This window comes from Syngnathus scovelli, chromosome 10 (assembly GCF_024217435.2).
Source record: "Syngnathus scovelli strain Florida chromosome 10, RoL_Ssco_1.2, whole genome shotgun sequence".
Classification (NCBI taxonomy): Eukaryota; Metazoa; Chordata; class Actinopteri; order Syngnathiformes; family Syngnathidae; genus Syngnathus; species Syngnathus scovelli.
The window spans coordinates 4,018,539-4,038,534 of NC_090856.1; the positions used below are offsets into that span (position 1 = coordinate 4,018,539).

General features: G+C 42.6%; 1 protein-coding gene across 1 annotated transcript; it reads right to left on the reverse strand.

Annotated features, from left to right (window-relative positions):
• Nucleotides 1-84: 84 nt before the first annotated feature.
• On the reverse strand, nucleotides 85-18,032 carry atf6 (activating transcription factor 6). Its single transcript, XM_049724376.2, has 16 exons — nucleotides 17,816-18,032; nucleotides 17,088-17,164; nucleotides 16,646-16,727; nucleotides 16,194-16,291; nucleotides 15,685-15,808; nucleotides 15,369-15,572; nucleotides 14,100-14,251; nucleotides 11,106-11,291; nucleotides 10,822-10,913; nucleotides 9,520-9,657; nucleotides 8,102-8,203; nucleotides 7,885-7,987; nucleotides 7,560-7,630; nucleotides 6,430-6,541; nucleotides 4,481-4,565; nucleotides 85-1,065 (listed from the first exon to the last, which is right to left on the reverse strand). The coding sequence occupies exons 1-16, from the start codon at nucleotides 17,910-17,912 to the stop codon at nucleotides 878-880; spliced, it is 1,911 nt and encodes a 636-aa protein (XP_049580333.1). The 5' UTR covers nucleotides 17,913-18,032; the 3' UTR covers nucleotides 85-877.
• Nucleotides 18,033-19,996: the final 1,964 nt, after the last annotated feature.

The following is a 19,996-nucleotide window of genomic DNA, read 5'->3' on the forward strand; positions in this document are numbered from 1 at the left end:
AAAGGCGAGTTTTTTTTTTTTGTGGGCTGCGTGAAGATCTGATGAAATGCACAAAAAAGAAAAATGAAGAGTCATCATTACAAATTAGATATACATACAGAAAATCCAGTGTTTATTATTTTGGGGTATTCACAAAAAAATGTATCGTCCATAAGTACAATTGGCTTGCAGTGACATCACGGGAATCAAAATGTATTTCTCCGCTCAGTGTTTAAAAATACAGGGTTAAAATAATGTCGGTTATTTCAAATCCAAAAAGTGCACGATACAAATAGGGCAATATATTTTTCTCCTATTTTTACCCCCAAAAAACTCCTCCTGGAATCATTAAATCCATTTGAGAAAAATATCCATATATAAACAAATCTCCACAATACAACTAGACACAGAAATGCAAACATACATTTTTGTCAAAACAATTAAAATAAATACACAGAACATCAGTTCGTTCTTCATCAAGAGTAGAAAAAGTATGTAGATGTGAGAGAACACCATTTCCTGAGCTTTCTGTATGTAGCTGCGCGCAATCTTTTCTGATACTTATCCATAATTTATGAAACCAAATCTTACAGCAAAAAGTCGAAATGAAACAAGTATTATTCTTCTGATTGGTTGATGAAGAAATGAGGAGCGAGTGGGACTTGAGGAAAGAGCTGTTCTGGTGCATTTGTGTTGCGACGGGGTGACTCAGGGTTCACTGCTCAGCCCCCTGCTGTTAAGCAATTACCTGTGCGTGGGACGTCTGAGGTTATGTGGGGAAGGAAGTCGGTGCAGCTACACAAGGCGCTAACACGTCCAGACCTCCTTCAGGCCACGATAAAGAATGCGGCCAGTCGTTTTCGCTTGCAGTCTTTTTGTTTTGTTTTTACCGCTGGGTTTAGGCCGACCCCATGAGCACACCTACGGGAGGGGCGGGCTGAGCCTCCTGCTGGTAGAAGGTTTGCGTGCGGTTTACTCGCAGCATTGGCGGGATGGTGGCTGATCGGATGTGGAGGATCCTGGTATCGGTCACTTCGCAATCGATCTGCATCATCACCTCGAATTCCTTGTCTCCGATGATGCTATCTGTAAAGCGTAGATGAAGAGATGTTGAGGAAAAGTGGCTTTTTAATTACGTATGTCGTTTGGATTCTGTCAAAACTCTTTTGGTTGTCACGCCTTAAGTGTGAGAACGTTTTTGGGAGCAGCTGGAAGCTCGCTCACAGATGGAAGTTTGGAGGTGAGTCACGCTGGATTTCTCCCTCGTATGGAGACAAAGCGAGAGCTGCATATTTGAGAGGAAAAAGCGGTGAGAGGACAAAGAGTGGGGGATGCGACGCCCCTTGTGGGTTTAGAGGACGAGACAGAAACCGTAACGTACCCCAGCCATTTTGTAATTTACAAGCGTGTGGGGTTTTAACATTAGACACAAGATCCCATCAAACTAGCTTGTAAAACTTCTTCACGAAAGGGAATCTGTTCAGATTAATACAGAGGTTACGAAGAAGAAAGTAAAAACAGATTTATCCGAGCAGTCATTTTCCAGCCACCTGTTCAAAACATCAACCTCCACAGCATCTTCACAGGGCTCTCCCTTAGAAGGACAATATGGGAGCTCCTTCTACTTCCTAGAAGATTCCACAGGTGTTCCTGTCATTAAATGTCCGTCCTGACTATGACCTCATGGACTGCTGAGATTCATCCTTCGCACCTGGAGTGAAACACACTCAGCAGACTTCTTTGGATGGAATCCAAGGTTGAAGATCCGTTTGGCTATGTGGCTTTTGATTTTAAAAGCAAGCTCCGCTCAAGCTCATCTCAGTAACTTTGTAAGATAACACTTTCAGCCTGCTTGAATGGGCAAGTAAGTATCGGTGCTTTTGGAATTTTAATCCACTCTGAAAATGTGCTTAGGAGAGCACAAATCTCAGCTAAGGCCACATTTTTAGTCGTATTCAAATCCACAAATGGACATTCGCATAATTATATACAGTTTGGCGAGCCAGCCAGGGGTCTGGGGAGAAGATAGGCGAAACAAACGTCCAATGAGAGGAGAGCAGTCACAGTCATTTTCAAACTGCTGCTTTGTGAAAACCAGATGTCAGAAAATGACTGCACGCTGTTTGTGCAGTTGTGTTGCCTTTTTGGTTTCCAAATGATCACTCAACAAGTCAGTGAGTGACACACTACGTTTACATTTGCGTCAGCTACCAGGTGGAACGATAGTTGGAATTTGAAAACAAATCAAAGCCATGTTAGGGGACATTTTGGATACCCAAGTACTCCCTCGTTGGTGACTTAAGTCGATGTCGTGATCTGCTCCCTCGACTGTATTCCTGTTTTTGTTTTTGAGACTTTAACCTCAAGCCTGTCATTATTTTTGAACAGAAACCAGTCATTCTAATAATTACCCTGTAATTTGCGGGCCATGATCTGAAGCGATTGCATCCCGTTTGAGGTCCCCTTGATTTGTGTTGCTGCTTACGGTCTTTCAACCGATGGTCTCAAGGGCACAATGGAACAACCGCAAGACAACATCAAGCGACACGGTCTCCTTCACTTACTTCCAGAATCCATCTGGAGGTGTTCCACGACATTTCAGTGACACAATGAGCCTGATAAAGGCTGGGGGTCTGCTTCGAAGTAATCCCGAGAGACATTTTGAGAGGATGCTATCTCCCGCATCGGCGCCAACACTGAAGGAAATGTTAACGGTTGAACTGACGACCCCGAAACGTTTTTAATAATCTCTGATCCAATTTGAATCGAGGATGGCTTTTAAAAAAATCTCTGAAATGATTATTCTAATCAAAAAAGGTTGATTTAATCTGAGAACATGGTCCTGTTTTTTTTTTTAAAGAGAATAAACACATCTGTCCCAACTTCTCTACAAAACACAATTTTCTTTCGAATAGGCAACTTTTTAATTCATTTAGCGGTACACATGGTTCAGTTGGTGTTAGGATTCGGGGTTGGGTGGGGGGTGTACTACACCTGGTTCAAATTTGGGCAAAATCCGGGGAATTCCCATGGAGTACAAACCCTGGAAGGAGCCAAAATGTCCCCCCCCCCCCCCCCCTACTGGTTATACTTTGCTCGTACCAGATCTCAAATCGTATTGCGTGAACATATGTGAACAGAGCATCGATCATACCGGTTGAGCGCTCAAATGGCGATGCACTGTTTAGATTAGGAAAGTAGGGAAATGGGAATCCGCCCCTTTACCTTCAACCCCCGCCGTGCCTGCCGCTGAGCACACGTACCCGAGAGTAAATAGACTGACTCCGACGGTTGATCCACCTGTAAATGATGTCATCGCCCGAACATTCCTCTCCTCCAAACATGTCACTTCCACTTGATTGAGCTACTTTCAAACTCTACGGCTCATTAAATAAACACACCCGCGGTCCTTATAAGGAGCCACTGCTCGGGTCTGATACGACTCCGAGGCGGGATGTCGAAAGGTCACGAAACTTTGCTCGAAAGCTGCGTATCGAAAACTATCCTGTTCACTGCACATTAAATTTGTCCGATGGAAGCCATCGAGTGAGTGGAAGCGAAAAGCATTCCTCAAAAGGGAGCTGGAAAGAATTTTAAATCCAGTGTGGAAAAATCGAGTTACTATGTAATGTCGCTCACCCAGTTGCGTTGAATGGAAGCTTCAAATAAAAACTGGCAAAATCGTAAAAGTCTATGTTCCATACCAGGCGGAATATTCGGAAAACGGCTCCGATCGTTTCGATTTCATTCGGTCTCCATTGGCATGTGTTGGAAATGATGACAAGGCAGAAGAACTTTATGAACCCATCGAAATAAAACATATGCACACTTGAATGATTCACAAGACGGGTGACAGCCAAATGGTGACCTAATTGAAACAGACACGGCGGGGGTTTGCCTTTTTTTTTTCCAATAGGCTCGAGAAAAAGTCCGCCAGAGCCGGCTGGGCTCGATTAGATAAGCTAAGTGAGCTAGCACGTTGCAAGCGAGTGCAATGGGCAGCTGTGCAAAACTTTGAAAGAGAAAGTATATTTTATTTACTCAATAAACGCCGCAGCAGCAAAATTGAGGGCGCTTAAAAATACCAACAGGGCCAAATTTAAAACGATATCTGGGCAGATAAAATATAAAAGCTGCCTCACACTGCCTTTACCCAAAAAGGAATTTTTTTTTTCATGTGTTTCAAATTTCTTTTAGTAGTATCATTATTATATAAACATGTCGGCCCTGGCATCTGTTAAATTATTTCAAGTACAAGATCTGCAACGGCACCGCCAAAAGGAAATGGCAACACTGAAAAAGCTTCTTTTTTTTTTCTTCTTCAATCTTTGTGTCTGCATGTGGTTTGGACGGTGGCTGTGCAGCCACGTTGCAGCTCTGCTAAATGCAGCAGGGAGAAGAACAGGCCGAGGGACGTGACAAAGGGTACTGAGAACTCCAGATTTGGGGAGGGGAGGGGCGGGGGCTTTAATCCATTCCTACAACTTGTAAAGATTCTTACCGTTGACATTCATAGCAGGCAACACCACAGACATCTTAGGGCGACTTCCTTTGTTGTGGCTGGTGGCAGGAAGTAGAAGATGATCCTACGAACCAACACGAGAAGGTTATGGCAAATATACAACAGCTTTTAAAAAAAAAAATGAAGCTTCTCATTTGATCCCTTGCGGTCAATCGGGTTCATTTCTTCGAAACGTCGCAAAGCGAGTCCAATTTCCACACTGCAGCCTATAATCAAAATCGGCTTCGCAAAGCACTTTTTGGCGTCTTTGGTTTCCAAAGGATGAAAATGGTGGCTCATTTATGACATTAATATAGGATGCTTTTGCCTTGCAGTGCCGGCGTGCAAATATCCGTGTGACTCGAAAGCAGCAGGGGGAGTGTTTATCATAATTGCAGATTCATACGGGATGACAGTGAGAGCATTACTACAGGAAATGACGACGATATTTTAGCGCGCCAACAAGCCGAAATATCAGGACCAGAATATGAAACCCACATCAAACGTGAATTTTGTGAGGAATAAATCATTTCTCACAAGCAGGCTTTGGCATTTAGGATTATTTAGTATTTAGTGGAGCCTCCGAGCAGGCTTGGCATTTGGGATTATTTAGCGGAGCCTCACACAAACGGCGACAATTTCCCAGGGGGAAATAACGTAAATCTGTTTTAAAGTCTGGCGAGGATAATAAAATTGGCAGTTCAGGCAATGTTAACATTATTTAAGTGTTGTACTTAACTTCTGACTGGCCATTAGTGACGAGTCGAATAAAGCTGCATTAAAATTGATTTACGATAATAAAATGGTATAAAAGGATGGATTAGCTTAAATAATACAATGATTAAAGGTGACCTTGACACACGAGGAAACGATAAATCATTGAAATAATCATTTTTAAAGATTTACAGTCTGACAGATAGATACTGCTTATCATCAGGAGATTTGCAGCTCAACAATCTAGCATGAGAGCTTTGGGCTCCATGACGACAGGTACGTTTTTTCCCCTGAAAAATGGATAAGACCCTCAAATGTTTCCATCACGTCACCCCTACTAGACGATTCCATAAAGCTGCAGGTGCCACAACGCAAGAATCATGAGTACTTCCATTTTTCTGCTTTTGTTTGAGAGGTACATTTTCCATCCCCTCAGCTCATTTCAAGCTCGAAAAGAGCTTGTTTGTGTGTGAAGGGCTTTAAGTGATCTGGGGCTTGCACATGAACAATGAGCTGAAACAGCCGGGCAAAATGGTATCAACAAACCACGAGACGAGTAAAAAATTAATAATGATTGCCTTCAAATTCCAAATTCAATCCAGAAGCTTGGCTAGTCTTCTTACTCACATCATACAATGGAAAAACAAGGCCCCCATACTTTCAAATACGGAGGAACCCGGGAAACAAAACACACAAATAAAAGTTGCATCAGAACAGATTCTTGAAAAAATTAAAAAACAATTAAAACATGCTAATTATTGTATTTAAAAATATTATATTGTATTAAAAATATGATATTGTCTCAGCATGTAACAGCATTTTAAGAGTCGTGACTGGTGTGCTGAGACAAACAATATTACAAAATGTTCAAAAATGGAAAATGACAACTTAAAGAAATCTAATAAAATGGCAGCAACCAAACCCCGAATGATCAAAGGCCTTTAATTGAAAGTGATGTCCAGTATTCATCATGTCAGGCGATTGAAAATAAAAAACAGGCGCCATGTCTTAACTTGCCTAACGTCGAAGGTCAAGAGATGAATAATGACATGAAGTCGTGCATAAAAACATAAAACATGACGGCAAATGGGCCGGGAAAAACGGAGCGGAAAGGGGGAGTTACACCGGTGGGTGGGTGTGTGAACCCGTTCGCCGTTGTTGACTCACAATAAATGTTCATGTTAAGGAACAGCCATTATTTATGATTAGTAACACAAAGGACGGTTCCAACTTACCCTGCGGAAAGACACGACGTAGAAGGTGTCTCCTCGCCGGTTCATCTCGGCAAAGAAGTCGCCGTACGTGTGCGAGGGTCTGTAGTACACCTGGAGCTCACTGCCAGGGGTCCTTTGAAAAAAAAAAAAAAAAAAAAAAGCTAGCTTGGCACTAGTGCTCAAAACATGTCTGACACTTGGGAACCGTTTTTATTTTTCTTCTAGCCTGAGTATGTACTTTGGTGACAGATAGATGAGTTTTCCGACTTAAATTAGCTCCTTGTGTGATGTTTTCATTCCAAACGGTCATTTCTGGTCAGAGCAGTGAAACCTTAAAAGGCTAAATTGGAAGGATTACTAATACAATCCTGGCTCTTAATATTATTATTTTTTTTTTTTACGGAGTATTTTCATGCAAATCTGCCAGCTCCTCTATTTACTGTACAATATGAAGCATTAAAAAAAAAAAAAAATTCTCATACTTGACCGCCGGACCTGTTAAAACCGTCCCCCCCCCCCCACTTCATCCTTCACATTTCTTCGCGAAGGAGTGAGGAGAAAAAAACGATAGGGGGCCTACAAAACCTATTGACTCCATCTGTGTGATGTGAGTGCAGCTCAGCAGAAGAGCCAAAACTCTGAAGTCAAGTAGTGGGGTCATTCTTTACAATCTGTGCCTCATTAAACTGTAAAAAGCAAGATGGGGGTAGGGGCTGGGGGGGCAATTCCCAAAAAAGGAGAAGATATTTTACCTCCCGTCATGGTTCCATTTACAGAGCCACTTAAGTCAAATGGCGTTATGGGAACAGTTGGCTTTACGTAATGGTAGCGTGTCATGGAAAATGTGGATTTTTCAGATAGTTTTTTTTTTTTCTTCTGCGGGGTGTGTAATTAATGCCAGGTCAGAAATAGCAAAGCCTTCTAAAGCAACATGATTCAAAATGATGTTGATGTTAGAGTGGTTCACCACACACATTGGCAATATTTGTTAGCGTTTTGCTGACCAATGCACAAAATGGAATTATAAGTAAATAAAGCGTCCTTAAAAAACATTATCTGCCCCATACTGCTTCTTTAAATTAAATCTACATCTTTAAAGGTGTAATAAAATGAACATTTGTGAAAATAAATGATATCATGCCATTACTCACTTTTCTTTGGCAGTTTCAGCGTATGGAACAGTCACAATTTGGGAGTTCTCGGCATCCTTATGTTCACTTTTCTGTTGGAAAATTGAAAAACATGGTCTCAGGATACTCCCGGCCATTAACAACAATAACATTGGCCGTCCAACCTCACAATTAAGTCTAATGGCTGGGCCGGCAAATTTTTAAGAAAACATGTCTAATTTTTATTTTTTTTTAATCACTACTTCAAAAATGAGAGGCACTATTTTTGGTCCACGTTGAGAACTGTGCAATGAAAGCGATGGTCGACACGGCAAAACATTTTGCAGAACGAGCTGACGGGACTTGCCAGAATGCTCCTGGAGGGTCTGAGGTGACTGTTACTCATGCGCCTGGATTTGGTCAGCTGCAAGTCATGACGATTAACCCAGCCCCTCAACTCGTGGGCCAACCTGTCCATCAAAGAGTCAACAAACATTTACGAGCAAATTCTGGATCCATCATCTATATTCTATTGTGGGCGTGTGAAAACAATAAGTCACGCTTGAAGGGCTTTTAATACTCACTCCAAACACTTGGTCCTATTAACCGGCGGCAGGCAGGAGGGCGGCGGCGGCGGCCTGAGGAAGTTCAGCTCCTTCACCACCATCAGCGCCTTGCCTTCAGCACTGCGACACAAACATGACGGGAGGCCAAGAGAACATTGATGAGAGTCCAAAGGCTTGGAAATGTGCAAGTGAGAATCTCATATTGGCTTTAACGACCCGTTCGAAAATGTTCTTCTCATTAATAATTTGCTTTCGATGCAACGGGAGAGCCAAGATGGCCGCCCGCCTTTGCAGTCAAACATCCGTGACGAGCTGGCGAAAGGAAAGTCGATCGACTTGGCTTCGATTCCAGCACAAGTGTGACTTTATGGATTTTTTTATGGCATTGATTACATTTTAATGATTATCATGTGGTAAAAGCCAGTCAGTAATTTTAGCACATGGCAACGTTAAAAGTGATATGTTGGGACATTGTCGATAAAAACGAATATTGGACTATAATAGTCGTGAATTTGTCTTGACTTGTGTTGTTGGGTCAGTTGTGAACATATTGCAACAATTCCCGTACATTCCCCTTAAAATAAATTTGACCAGCTGGACCTACAAAACGTAACCAGCTTGATTCCTCGACATGTTTTTTTTTATGACTTATGGCCACCACACAATTGTTATTGTTACTTTCTGGAGGGACTTCCCGATGTCGAGCGTCTACGCTCGGAGCCCACCTGCAACGACGCTCGCGACAAAAATGCGGGCCGCCAAAGAAATCCCCCGCAACCTCGGCCAGCGCTCAAGGCCTTGGAAAACGTTCTGCTAGACATGTCAGACCGCAGGGGCCTGATCGTAATTCTTGCTGAGGGGCCCTGTATTAACCTTTCTGCGCAGACGGCTTCCTATTCAGGCAGAACCCCCCCAGATTAGGTTGCATTATTCTCCACCCCCCCTCCCCAATCATGCTGTCCTCTGTGAGCATTTAGCGCTGTCACACCCTTTTGAAAATGCTAATATGTTCCTTCCTCCCTACGAAAGTTGATGCTACAGGTGCCTGGCTTGCATTAACAAGTGACATCGTGCACATGTAAGACTGACAAAACACAGGAGTGCCAACACGTCATTTTTCAGGTGGGGGTGGGGGCGTAGGTCAAATAAGAATGTTATTCGTGCAATTTACAAATGAGACGTGCCGGGCCTCAACCGCTTTCAAAATAGAAAGAAAAATACGTGAGCCCTTGGAAAAATAAACTGTTACGAGTGATATAAAACTGGATGTCAAACATGGCCTGACCCCAATTTCCCACCTTGTTACTCAAAGCGCAACACGAGGGATTTTTCTGGAAGGTTTGCGCTCATGTTTAGATGTGGTGCCAGTACGGGCCGGGCCTGGAGCACAGGTGCATCCTGGGCCGCGGTGTCAACGTCACGGCGGGCGTTGTTACCTGTCGGTCGTCTCGGTGGCGGCGTTCCCAACGGGCTCAGGGCCCTCGCTGGTCTTGCCGTCGGAGAAACCTAACAGGTGTCTGCTGTGCTGCGCCGGCACAAGCTCCAACCCAGACCCCGAGTTGCCCTGAAGTTGACTGATGAAGGCGGACGTGCGTGGGGGAGGAAAAAGAGAAATAAAAAATGTTAAAAAAGGAAATGCCAAATGGCTCTCATCCTGTGTACATATCAGTTTCTTTTTTTTTTTTTTTTGTATTAAGCTACAAAGTCCAACAGTGAACTCTGATCTAGCCCGCTCCATCCAAAATACACTGAGGAGGCCGTGTGGTGTCCTTCAATGTTTCTTCAACACCATCATTTTACATTTTAAAAAGGAATTTGGCAGATAAAAAGAATTTCGCGTGTAAAAAATATTTTTTTTTATTCTGTAAAAACACATAAGCAGATAAAGTTGACTCAAGAATCAGAGCACACCACAAAAGCAACAACAAAAATTTGCTATGCGAGCGCCGCTCGGCTAAATCTCAGATCCAGCGCACATTCCGAGCCGAGTAAAGCTTATCAAAGTCAACAAATCCGACCCGCATCCCTCGTGGGGGGACGTCGCCCCCCCACGGAAGAAAACCAACATTTCTTTTTATGACATCAGACAATCTGTTGTTCCAGTTGGAATATAAAATCCCGCCATGTTCGAACCGGAGCTCTTTTATATAACCTGTGGTAAAAAATGTGGTAACGGTCAACACAAGATGAAAAAAGATTGGCCACATGTGTATTTTTCGCCGCACGTAGAGCGTTGACATGTTTTGTTCCAACAGTCACACGAGGTAAATGTTTACATCTTGCCAAACCCCAACAAGGTTGCTGGAAGGTTTATTCCCCGATTAGTCACCCAGTCCTATAAACTCTGGCGACAACATCAGAGGAAGGGACGAGCGAATGGACATTTATTTTCTGACTCATTTAAAAACGGGGACATCTATGGACTGGACTGCTAAATCCTTACACTTGGTGGATTCAATGTAATCACATCAAACGCTTTGCTCAACCTAAAGTTGGCGGGCAATTTGACAAACTGTCAACTGCTTTTAGCAACTGCTTGAATAGGAACGACGTTGGCGCTGGTTTCAATTAGATTTTTTTTTGGATCCCGTCTTACATGACAGGCAGGAGTCCCACAGTGAATCATCGGGATTCCCGTTCATTTCCTCCCGGGGAGCCCACCGTAAATTCAACATGGCAGCGACGTTGCTCTAACTGCCAACGAGTTTTCTTAAAATAAAGCCACGCTCGGGTGTTACCTTATTGATCCGACGTTAAGCGCGAGGAAGAGCAGGACCGCCATGAGGCACACCGCTCGTCTCTTGGGAGCCGTTGCCTTGAGCAGGGAATTCTGTTGGGGGGGGGAGGACAGACATTTTAATTGTGTATGATGCCATTTTCCAAGTAATGGGAAGTAACTAAGTTGAGTTTTTTTAATTTTTCAGATTCATTGAGTATTTCCATTCCCTACATTTGAAGAAAAATGACCAATCTGTACTTTGACCACCTTTGGACTGAATCTGAGCGATACCTCGCCGCTCACCTCATTCCGCAGGCCTTCCAGTTGCTTCTTGAGGTTTCCGTTCTCGCTTTTGAGCGCCGCGTTCTCAGACAGCGCCATTTTTAGCCGCTCTTCCAGCGACAGCAGATATTCTTTCTTCTTCTTCCGCGACAGGGAGGCCGACTCGCGGTTCTTTATCATGCGTTGCTGCCTCTGGGAGAATTTTGACTGGAGGACGAAGGGAATAGGGGTGGGAGAAGAAAAGAACAACATTCGGGATGATGACTCATGTCGTAGGATTCACATCACATCTGGATGCGTTTGAGGAGCACCTATCCAAACAGGACGAACGAGGCGGCCATGTTGCGAGGATGCAATTAATGCCCATGCGAGCTACCTGCCGAGCTGTACATTGGTGTGACATCATGTTTAAACATCTAAAACGCTTTTCATTCCTCTTATGAGTAACACCAAGTCAATATTGCGTACTTTTAATACGTTATTATCCAAATATACATTTTATTTACGGTAATGTTGACAATTGAGCGTTGGTAATGAGCCACGTTGCTTCACCATGTTCAAAGACAACAATTCGATTCCCATTATTCATCTTTGGAGTGTTTGTGGTCAAGACATTTGCCAAAAGCAAAGAGTGACAAGAACAGAAAGCTGGTGTGAAAAACGGAGGGGGCGCCAGTAAAAAGAAACGGCAGATAGAAGGAATGAAATCAAGGAGAAGGTCAGGGTTGCGTCGCTCGCATTCCTGTTTAGTTCTAATGATAGTCGTCTGAAAGAGAAATGTTCAAAAGATCTGCCAGTGGGATTCGCGACACCTACTTCACACCGCAAAGAGTTCTTAAGTGTAGACGAAAAAGCTTCTGTTGAAACAATATTTACATAAAGATGCAGTGTTTACGAAGAGTGTCGTCCTTTTTGAGAAATGACTTCCTTTTAGAGACACCACACTTGATAATATCTAAATAAACAACTAAATACAGGAGAGGGCTAATTTCTTAGCAAACACGACTACCCCAATGCTACACACAAACATCATCCCTGGGGTAAGGTCTCCAAAATGTCAGGATAAATAGCCCTGGCGATGATTAAGTTATTTGGAACCCCGTATTTGTGTTTTGTCTCCTGAGAAACTCCTCAAAATCTCCCAGCGAGGATCTGGGAGTCGTGCCACAAGCGCGAGCCTGGGAACGCCGCAACTACTCAGTTACCAGGGAGTGGAGCACTGGGTGAACGTCACCACGACAACAACAGTGAGGCTGAGCAGGGCATTTTTTTTTTTTTTTTGCTGGGGTGGAAAATGTTCATGCACGGTACCATGCAAAAACATCTGCCCAGGAGCGGATTACACGGATGGAGCTGCCCTTTAAAGGGCCACCAATGGAGGAAATATGTGATTAAGCCATCCTAAGTGGACTGGATGGTGTAAACATCTCAACGATGAGAAATCTCTCCATCATTTTTGCGTTTTCTTGAATCTGGGTCATTTCACATAACGACAATCATTCCAAGTTTTAAAAACAATGAAGGGCAGATGCATCCAATTGCCACACACAATACATGACTTTTATGTGGTCGCTTGCTAACGCCAAATTCTGGGAGCAATAGATTTCTTTTGTAATGTTTGTTTTTTGATGACACTTTGCATTCCATCACTTCAAGGGTTTTGCTAAAAACAGAAGACAACGCTGATACATTTCAACAACTGCGTTTAAGCCACGGACAGGTATCCCCCGCTGTAAAAAAATGAACAACTATCAATCAAGTCTCACTCGATGTCTCCTTTAAATCCCCTAATCCTGACAATGAGAGATTTGTGGAGGCCGTTTCAGTCAAATCCCCCCTCGGCTGTGCAGGAGTGGCATTACATCCCCCCGCTAGCTGTTTACAGCTGTCGCAAAAACGTCATCCCGCGCGACACCTGTCTGGAGCATGTAAATCGTTGGCGGCCGTTTTACACCCGGGATTTATAAGCTAACTGTAGGTTACAGTATAGTAACAGAAACACACGTGTAACACCTGGCGCCGTCCAGCTATGTTTACCAGGCATGTGACCCGGCCCGCATTGCACACACACCACTGTGCTCCATTTCACAGCTGAATAGATTCTCAACAAAAATGATATGACCTACATACGGGGCTGTTTTATTTGACTTTTCCAGACACTCGTAGTAAACCAGCAGTTTTGATGCTTAGAATGTACGAAGCATTTTAAATTTCTCCAATGGCAAACCATTTTTGTTTTGGCCTCTAGGGGTTGCCCACAAATTTCATTAGAATTTGATTTTTACAGCCTTAGATGGATTTTTTGGGGGGTTTACACAATTAGGATTTCGGGGCCAATCATCAATCAGGGAGTTTTCAAAATTGATCAGATAATTGATCAATCTCTCCATTCTCCTTATTACCATAATTATCTTTTACCTTTAGCCTAAAACCTAAAAAGACAAACTCTTTTCTTGTAAGTAATTATTTCACTATTTCCACACCATATACATGGCATTAATTATTACTTCTCCAGAATACGACACAAAGACTCCTCTTCATGCAAGAGCTTAATCAAACATTTTGGCAACCCGGACACCAAGTTGCATGTAGAGACCCATCTCCTGGCAGCAAAAAATGTGAGAGCATATCTCAACTCATCAAAAAGGAACGCTGAGAGCGAGCCGCTGTGGACCCAAGCCCGAAACAACACTCGGCTTTGTGTAACAGAGGCAAACAATCCCGGACAGGCAGGACAAGATTTGTAGATGCAGTTTAAACAGAAACAATGAGGAGGAAGTACATGTCACTGCGCAAGACGGTATTTAACTCCGTGTGTGCCAAACCACAAAGGTCACGAAACTCTTGACAACCTCAGGCCATCCTAACCTACTTGTTTTTCTATGTTGGGGTACTGAAGGGTGTGCGATTGTTTCTACTGGCATATGAGGAACGAACTCTACCCGGCAACAAGTGGTAAATGTGATTTTGTTATGTCAGGCGCCGAGCATAGCACCCCGAAAGCATTTAACTCACATCGTCGTCCGAGGAAGGGCTTCGAAGCGAGGACACTGGTGGCGCCACGGCAGTCATGTCCTGGGTTGGCATGGCGACCACGCCGCCAGTGACACCCTGGGAGGTATTGATGTGTAGTAATTGGTTGGATTGTGACAGCATGATAGGCTGGCCTGTAAATAAAAAATAAAAAAACACATTTGAGTTACACAAATGAAAAAAAAAACATTTATGCTGTGATTGTTTGGCGACGGTAGATGTGAACCTAATGAGGTGGCGAGTGAATTCCAGAAAAATCCTTTCAATCCTAATTTGTCATGTCATCATCTCAAACAAAAAGTGTGAGGGTGTATGTTGATGCTAGCAGGAAGCCGTACCGGTGTCATGTTTAAAAAGCCGTTGTCTGCAGATGGCACAGAACTTCCCTCACCACTGGTGACCTCCATTAACCCTTCGCTTTTTAACAGCTCTCACTGTTTACAGATGGAACAGACGTTTACTATCTTTGACCAGTTTTTTTTTTAACGTCCACATTCCAAGTGAAGAGGCGTCATGCGAATGAGTGCTTATAAATGTGCACGACGTATGGCCGTGTTTTAAAAACACAATTTATCTCTGATAAGAGGATATTCCAGCAATATTGCAAAAGCCGCCCCCCAGGAACTTTCTTCCAGGAGTCACGCTTTAATACGAAACAACCCGTCAGAGCTAATCAAGCGTTGGCCACTTCTGCTAATGAGTGTGTGTGCTGTGCCAAACACCTCAAAATTAGAGTGATGAATAAAAAAAGCCTCAAGAGAGCAGTTTGTTCTTCATAAAAAAAAAAACGTACATTATGGCCCAGGCCAGACAACAAAATGAAAACATTACTGTCATTTCTCATGCATTTGATTGATGCAAATGGTCTTTCCGTGAATAATCAGGAGAATAATCAACTTGTTGAAACAACGATCAGGCAACTTGAGACTTTTTCTTTGATATATCAGACTTGGCCATCTGCAGCCTTGGCTATTACCGAGTGGACAGCAGAAGTGCCAAGTTCAAATTGAAGGCAAGAGTTAGATGAGATGTATTTACATTGGCCTGGTCTACACGTTAAAATATGTAACATCGTGGACCAATGTGGTAAAATATTACGGGAAACTAATTGAAAGATGAAGACATGTAAAGAGCCAGCTAGATACATTAACATAAACCTCCAACAGATCATTTTGAACGGGCACTTTTAACTGCGAGCCAACAGCGCCCTCTGTTGGTAGCATGACAAATGACGCAAGTTCAAGTTGTTACCTGGAGAGGGCGCTGGCTGGATGCTGATAGGAGCTGCTTTGACCACAGGCAGCATGGTGGTCTGCAGGGGCTGGAGGATGATCGTCTTGGGTTGCAGGGGGGCGGCCGCATGGGCCAAGGGCACAGCTGCAATCACCGGTTTGGGCTGGATGGAAACTTTTGTGCTCATCTGAATGGGCCTGTTGCTTGACGGTGCTGGTTTGGCTGTGCCAGGAAAGGAGATAAAAGGACACGACTGGTATTATTTATCCTGTGACATTATATGAATGTGATTTTTAATCATGAGGTTTCACCGACATAACCTCAGCCCACCCACCTCGTGCTGTCTGGCTGGTCCTCTTTGGCGCTTTCTTCGCCGGCGGAGAGATTTCAGAAAACCCACTGGACTCGGAGCACACCGACACTGGGGAAGGCTGCGACTGCGGGGACCAGGCCTCATCCTGCAGGGGAAAATCTACACTCAGAAACTGGAAAGTATCTATATAACGTCACTAGAAAAGATAAAGTCCTTCTTGAGACACGGTGTGAAAATATCTGCCCTTTAAATTATGCTAATGTGATGAAAGCTGTCAACATGTTTTGTATTAATGATGAGGCAAGGTTCACATGACGAATTATAAATACTAAGTTGACAAGGCGTTTACAGGTTTTGCTAATAAGTTTCTCTCAGGAGTGAAGGATCACTGCGTACGGTAGCCGTCTGTCAGGCAAGAGCATCTGTCCATGTTGGGGTACCATCTGGATTTAGGGGGGTGGGGGGGGCAAATTTGCATTGGAAACACAAATCAAAAGAAAACTAAGAAGGCGTGAAGCCACCGGACTTACGTGTAAGGAGTACGGGGACGGCGCCTCGGCAGCTGTGGGGGAGGAGGCGGAGCTCAAGGTGTGAGCAGGTGACAGAGAGTGCACGCTCACCTCACCGTCTGGATGCACAAGGACAAACGGGACATTGTGTGAAATAACGCACGTGTGTAATAAACATTACTTTATCATTAGGCATCGCTTCCAGCCACTTAAAAAAAACCTTTATTAAGACTAAAAATGTCATTTTGTTGTATTTAAAGCAACACGTTCATTAATGTGCATTGTCCTTATTCAAATAAATAAATAAACAAACAAATAAATAACATCGGGTCTTGTATGTTTATTTTGACCATTTTTTTGTGTGATTTTACATACATTTGAGAGATTTTAAGGATCTGTTACAACTACAAAAGTTGAACATTATCTACTCCAGTCAAATAATGCGTTAGAAGATAAAAGAGATCTTGTTGTACCTGTGCAGGCGGTGCTTGAGTAGTCACTCTCTGTCCATGCAGGTATGGGAATATCAAAGTTAAGGTCTGCACCTCCGCATATCTGAAATACCAAACACGTTTCTTATGGCAAAGCATATTGTAGACTGATTAGATCCCAGTCATAATTTTAACAAATCTGTGGTTTTATCACTTTAAGGTGATCACTGCCGCTACTGAGGGATGGAAAGCCAGAAGCTCACTCGAATGTCAAATTAGTGCTTGCAAGAAAAATAAAAAATAAAATCACCAGACGGTGACTCAAAGCTATTAATAATAAACCCTCACAAATTAAGGTACCACTGCAATGCCAAATTATCCAAATATCTAATTAAATAGTGACCAAAAATAGTTATGTTCACGCTTTAGCTGTTATCCAGCTTTGTTATTCACACTCAGCTCTTTTCAAGGAAAACATACTCACATAGTCTGCATTTTCAAGGACCTTGAACAAATCGTCCGCATCTCCCAGGGAGTCAAGTTCATCAAAAAGGCTGATGTCTGTGGGCAGAAGAGAGAAACGTTAAAATTACTCAAAAAATTAAGATTTCACTTTAGTTAATATTGGTTCATGCCACTGTAAAATCATGCAGTTAATTATTTCTGTGATGTATGACAAGCAGAAGGTAGTCCTTAAATCTTGATGATGGTTAAATTCTATTAGTTAGCAGTGTACAAGTGAAGTGTACAAATGTAATTCGTCATTTGAACATTTGAATCACAATTTAAATTGCACATTTAGTCATAATAATGTAAAAAGTCGTATTTGGGAACGAGTTTGTTTGCTATTGCATTCTAACACAACCTATTACATAATCGCGTCATTTCCAGTTAGCTAATGATAAACAGCATTTGAATCACAATTTAAATTGCACATTTAGTCATAATAATGTCAAAAGTCGTATTTAGGAACGAGTTTGTTTGCCATTGCATTCTAACACAACCTATTACATCATCGCGTTATTTCCAGTTAGCTAATGCTAAGTTAAAATGGGGCGCAAGGTACACTGTCAACACATTACACATTCAGTCTATACTATACAAAAAAATTATCAAACGCTACCACGAATCATATTTTGATTTATTTATGATCTTCGGTGGTTAATAAGAGACACTTCTTGCTTTGGGTAAGAACGATCTAGAAAAACTTACCCCACTCGCCTCCCTGGTCGATGGAGAAGTCCGTTTCTGTCATCATCATGGAACAACGTTGATCGTTATCCAAGTCTAACGTTAAGTTGGACGACATTTTTGTTCAAATTCATAAGTAGGTTTAATATCAACAAATATAACGCGAAAAGATCAAAGTGTGCCCATTAACCGAAACTGACCGGAAGATAAGTGCATTGCAGTATTGATGACGTAAAAAATACACGTCTGATTTTAAGAGTGACGGCATCCACGGAGGGACAAAAGGCATTAAAACTGACGTCACGCTGCTGTGACAAGCATTGGCCACTAGGCAGCGAGATGGTACTAAAATCTGGAGGCAATCGCCTGTTACCAGGTTTCTAAATAAATTAGGATAAAATGGTTAACAGAATTCGTTCCTTATTTGAATATCACTTCAGAAATTCTGCACATTTTTAACCACAATAATCCTTGTAATGTCATATTATTAGCATACTCCTGCACAACGTCCTGTCAACCTGATCATAATCTGAATAGTCAAAAATCTTTTGCAACTAATTTTTAGACTCTTTTTTGGTATTCAGGGATCTTCAAAAATTGAGCACTCTATTAAAAGTAATCGCGTGTCTCCTTAAGGCAGTGATTAAATGGCTCTATAAAAAATACTCAAGGTGTGTGTTAAAAATCTGAAGCAGGTGTACATCCGACTTAATCCTTGGTGGGCATTTCAGGACGCAAAGAGATTAACCTGAGGTGGTCTGCTTGACTCAGCACTGGATTGGATCCTGCTAACTGCGTTTTGACAGATCAGGAGATCATCTCATTTGATTTACGTCGCATAAAGCACTCGTTAAGCGTCAGCCATCTGCCTGGAGCACGAAAACCCAATATGTTGATCAATAAAGTTAATCGTGCATACTGTTTTTCCTATGGTGGGGCCATGGGGTGGGCCAAGGACATCTCAGCGTGCCCCCCAAAAATATAAAATATAAATGACATATATATGTATAATAAATATATAGTTTTTGTACATAAGGAAAAAGTGGTACCATACATCCACATATTTTGTCGCACTTGTGTAAATCTATAATAAAAAAAAATATAGGCCACATGCAACATCGTTCAAAAGAGTTGTGCAATCATGGAGTGCATGATGGCAGGCGGTTGAGGGTCATCATATCGATTGTGTGTAAAGCCCCTCATATCCAGACATGGACAGCGGATTAGCATGTTAACCCAATAAAGAGCGGTTTAATAGTTTAAGACTGTGAAATGATCTTCCGCATTTTGTCTGATCGTGTTATGATAATCATTTACAGAATATGTTATATTGACTCATATTTGAATGTGAATATGTGCTAACCACTCGCCCGCTGTGCTACTCAATCACATCTTGGAGATTCTAGGTTACTTTTTAATCCTGACTATTAAGCATGACTTATGTCACGCCAATGTTCTTTCAAAGCCTACACGCTTCACAAGTTGTTTATTCCCAGGAAATCACATTAGCGTCGGAGCATAGGTGCTTGCATGTTGCGTCTGCCTCTCGTTATGGGTAGTCATGATGGCGGGCTCCGATAATACTTGCACATTAGTGAGCACAAATATAAACAATGTTCTTATTATGATTTTTTTCTCGGGCGCAAAAATAAAAAAATCAGGCCATGTGAAGGAAAATAATTTCAGGGAACTGCTGTGTCAGGGAAAAGAAGAAAAACCTTTGTGGGGGGAAAAAAAAAAAAAAATCAGACTACATTTCATCTTTTGTGTCCCAGATTGATGACTTTTGAGATGGATGATGCTCCTCGGCGCTGTGTTGCATTGTCTTATGCGGGTCGACACAAAGAGGGTAGAACACTTATCATCTCAGGCGTAGTATGTATGGAACCGGGAGGAGGGGTTGTCAAAGAAGTCAAGAGGTGGAGGGGGGGGGGGTTCCCCTCTGATAAAATGTAATGGAGCTAGGCTAATGAGAGCACAGGCAGATGGAGGTTGCCCTCTCCCGTGACGACAACAACAGCTTCAACCTCCATGCTAATGATGGAAGAAGTGTATTATTTAGACATGCTTTTATTTGTTGGCTTTTTTTGGTGATGCTTGGTTGACTTGCAGCAGGTGGCTCACCAGGTTTGGGATTAGACATTGTTTGGTGGGAATGGTGCCGTGAATACAAAGGGATTAGTGCATAGGGTTGCTTCATTG

What these genes read in the sequence shown, in the direction of transcription:
- atf6 (XM_049724376.2), bottom strand. Translation starts at nt 17,912, where the DNA reads ATGTCGTCCAACTTAACGTTAGACTTGGATAACGATCAACGTTGTTCC. An exon ending in GCCACCGAGACGACCGACAG is followed by an intron (nt 8,204 to 9,519) that starts GTAACAACGCCC and finishes TTTGTGTCGCAG; the next exon opens with TGCTGAAGGCAAGGCGCTGA. An exon ending in GCTGAAACTGCCAAAGAAAA is followed by an intron (nt 6,542 to 7,559) that starts GTGAGTAATGGC and finishes TTTTTTTCAAAG; the next exon opens with GACCCCTGGCAGTGAGCTCC.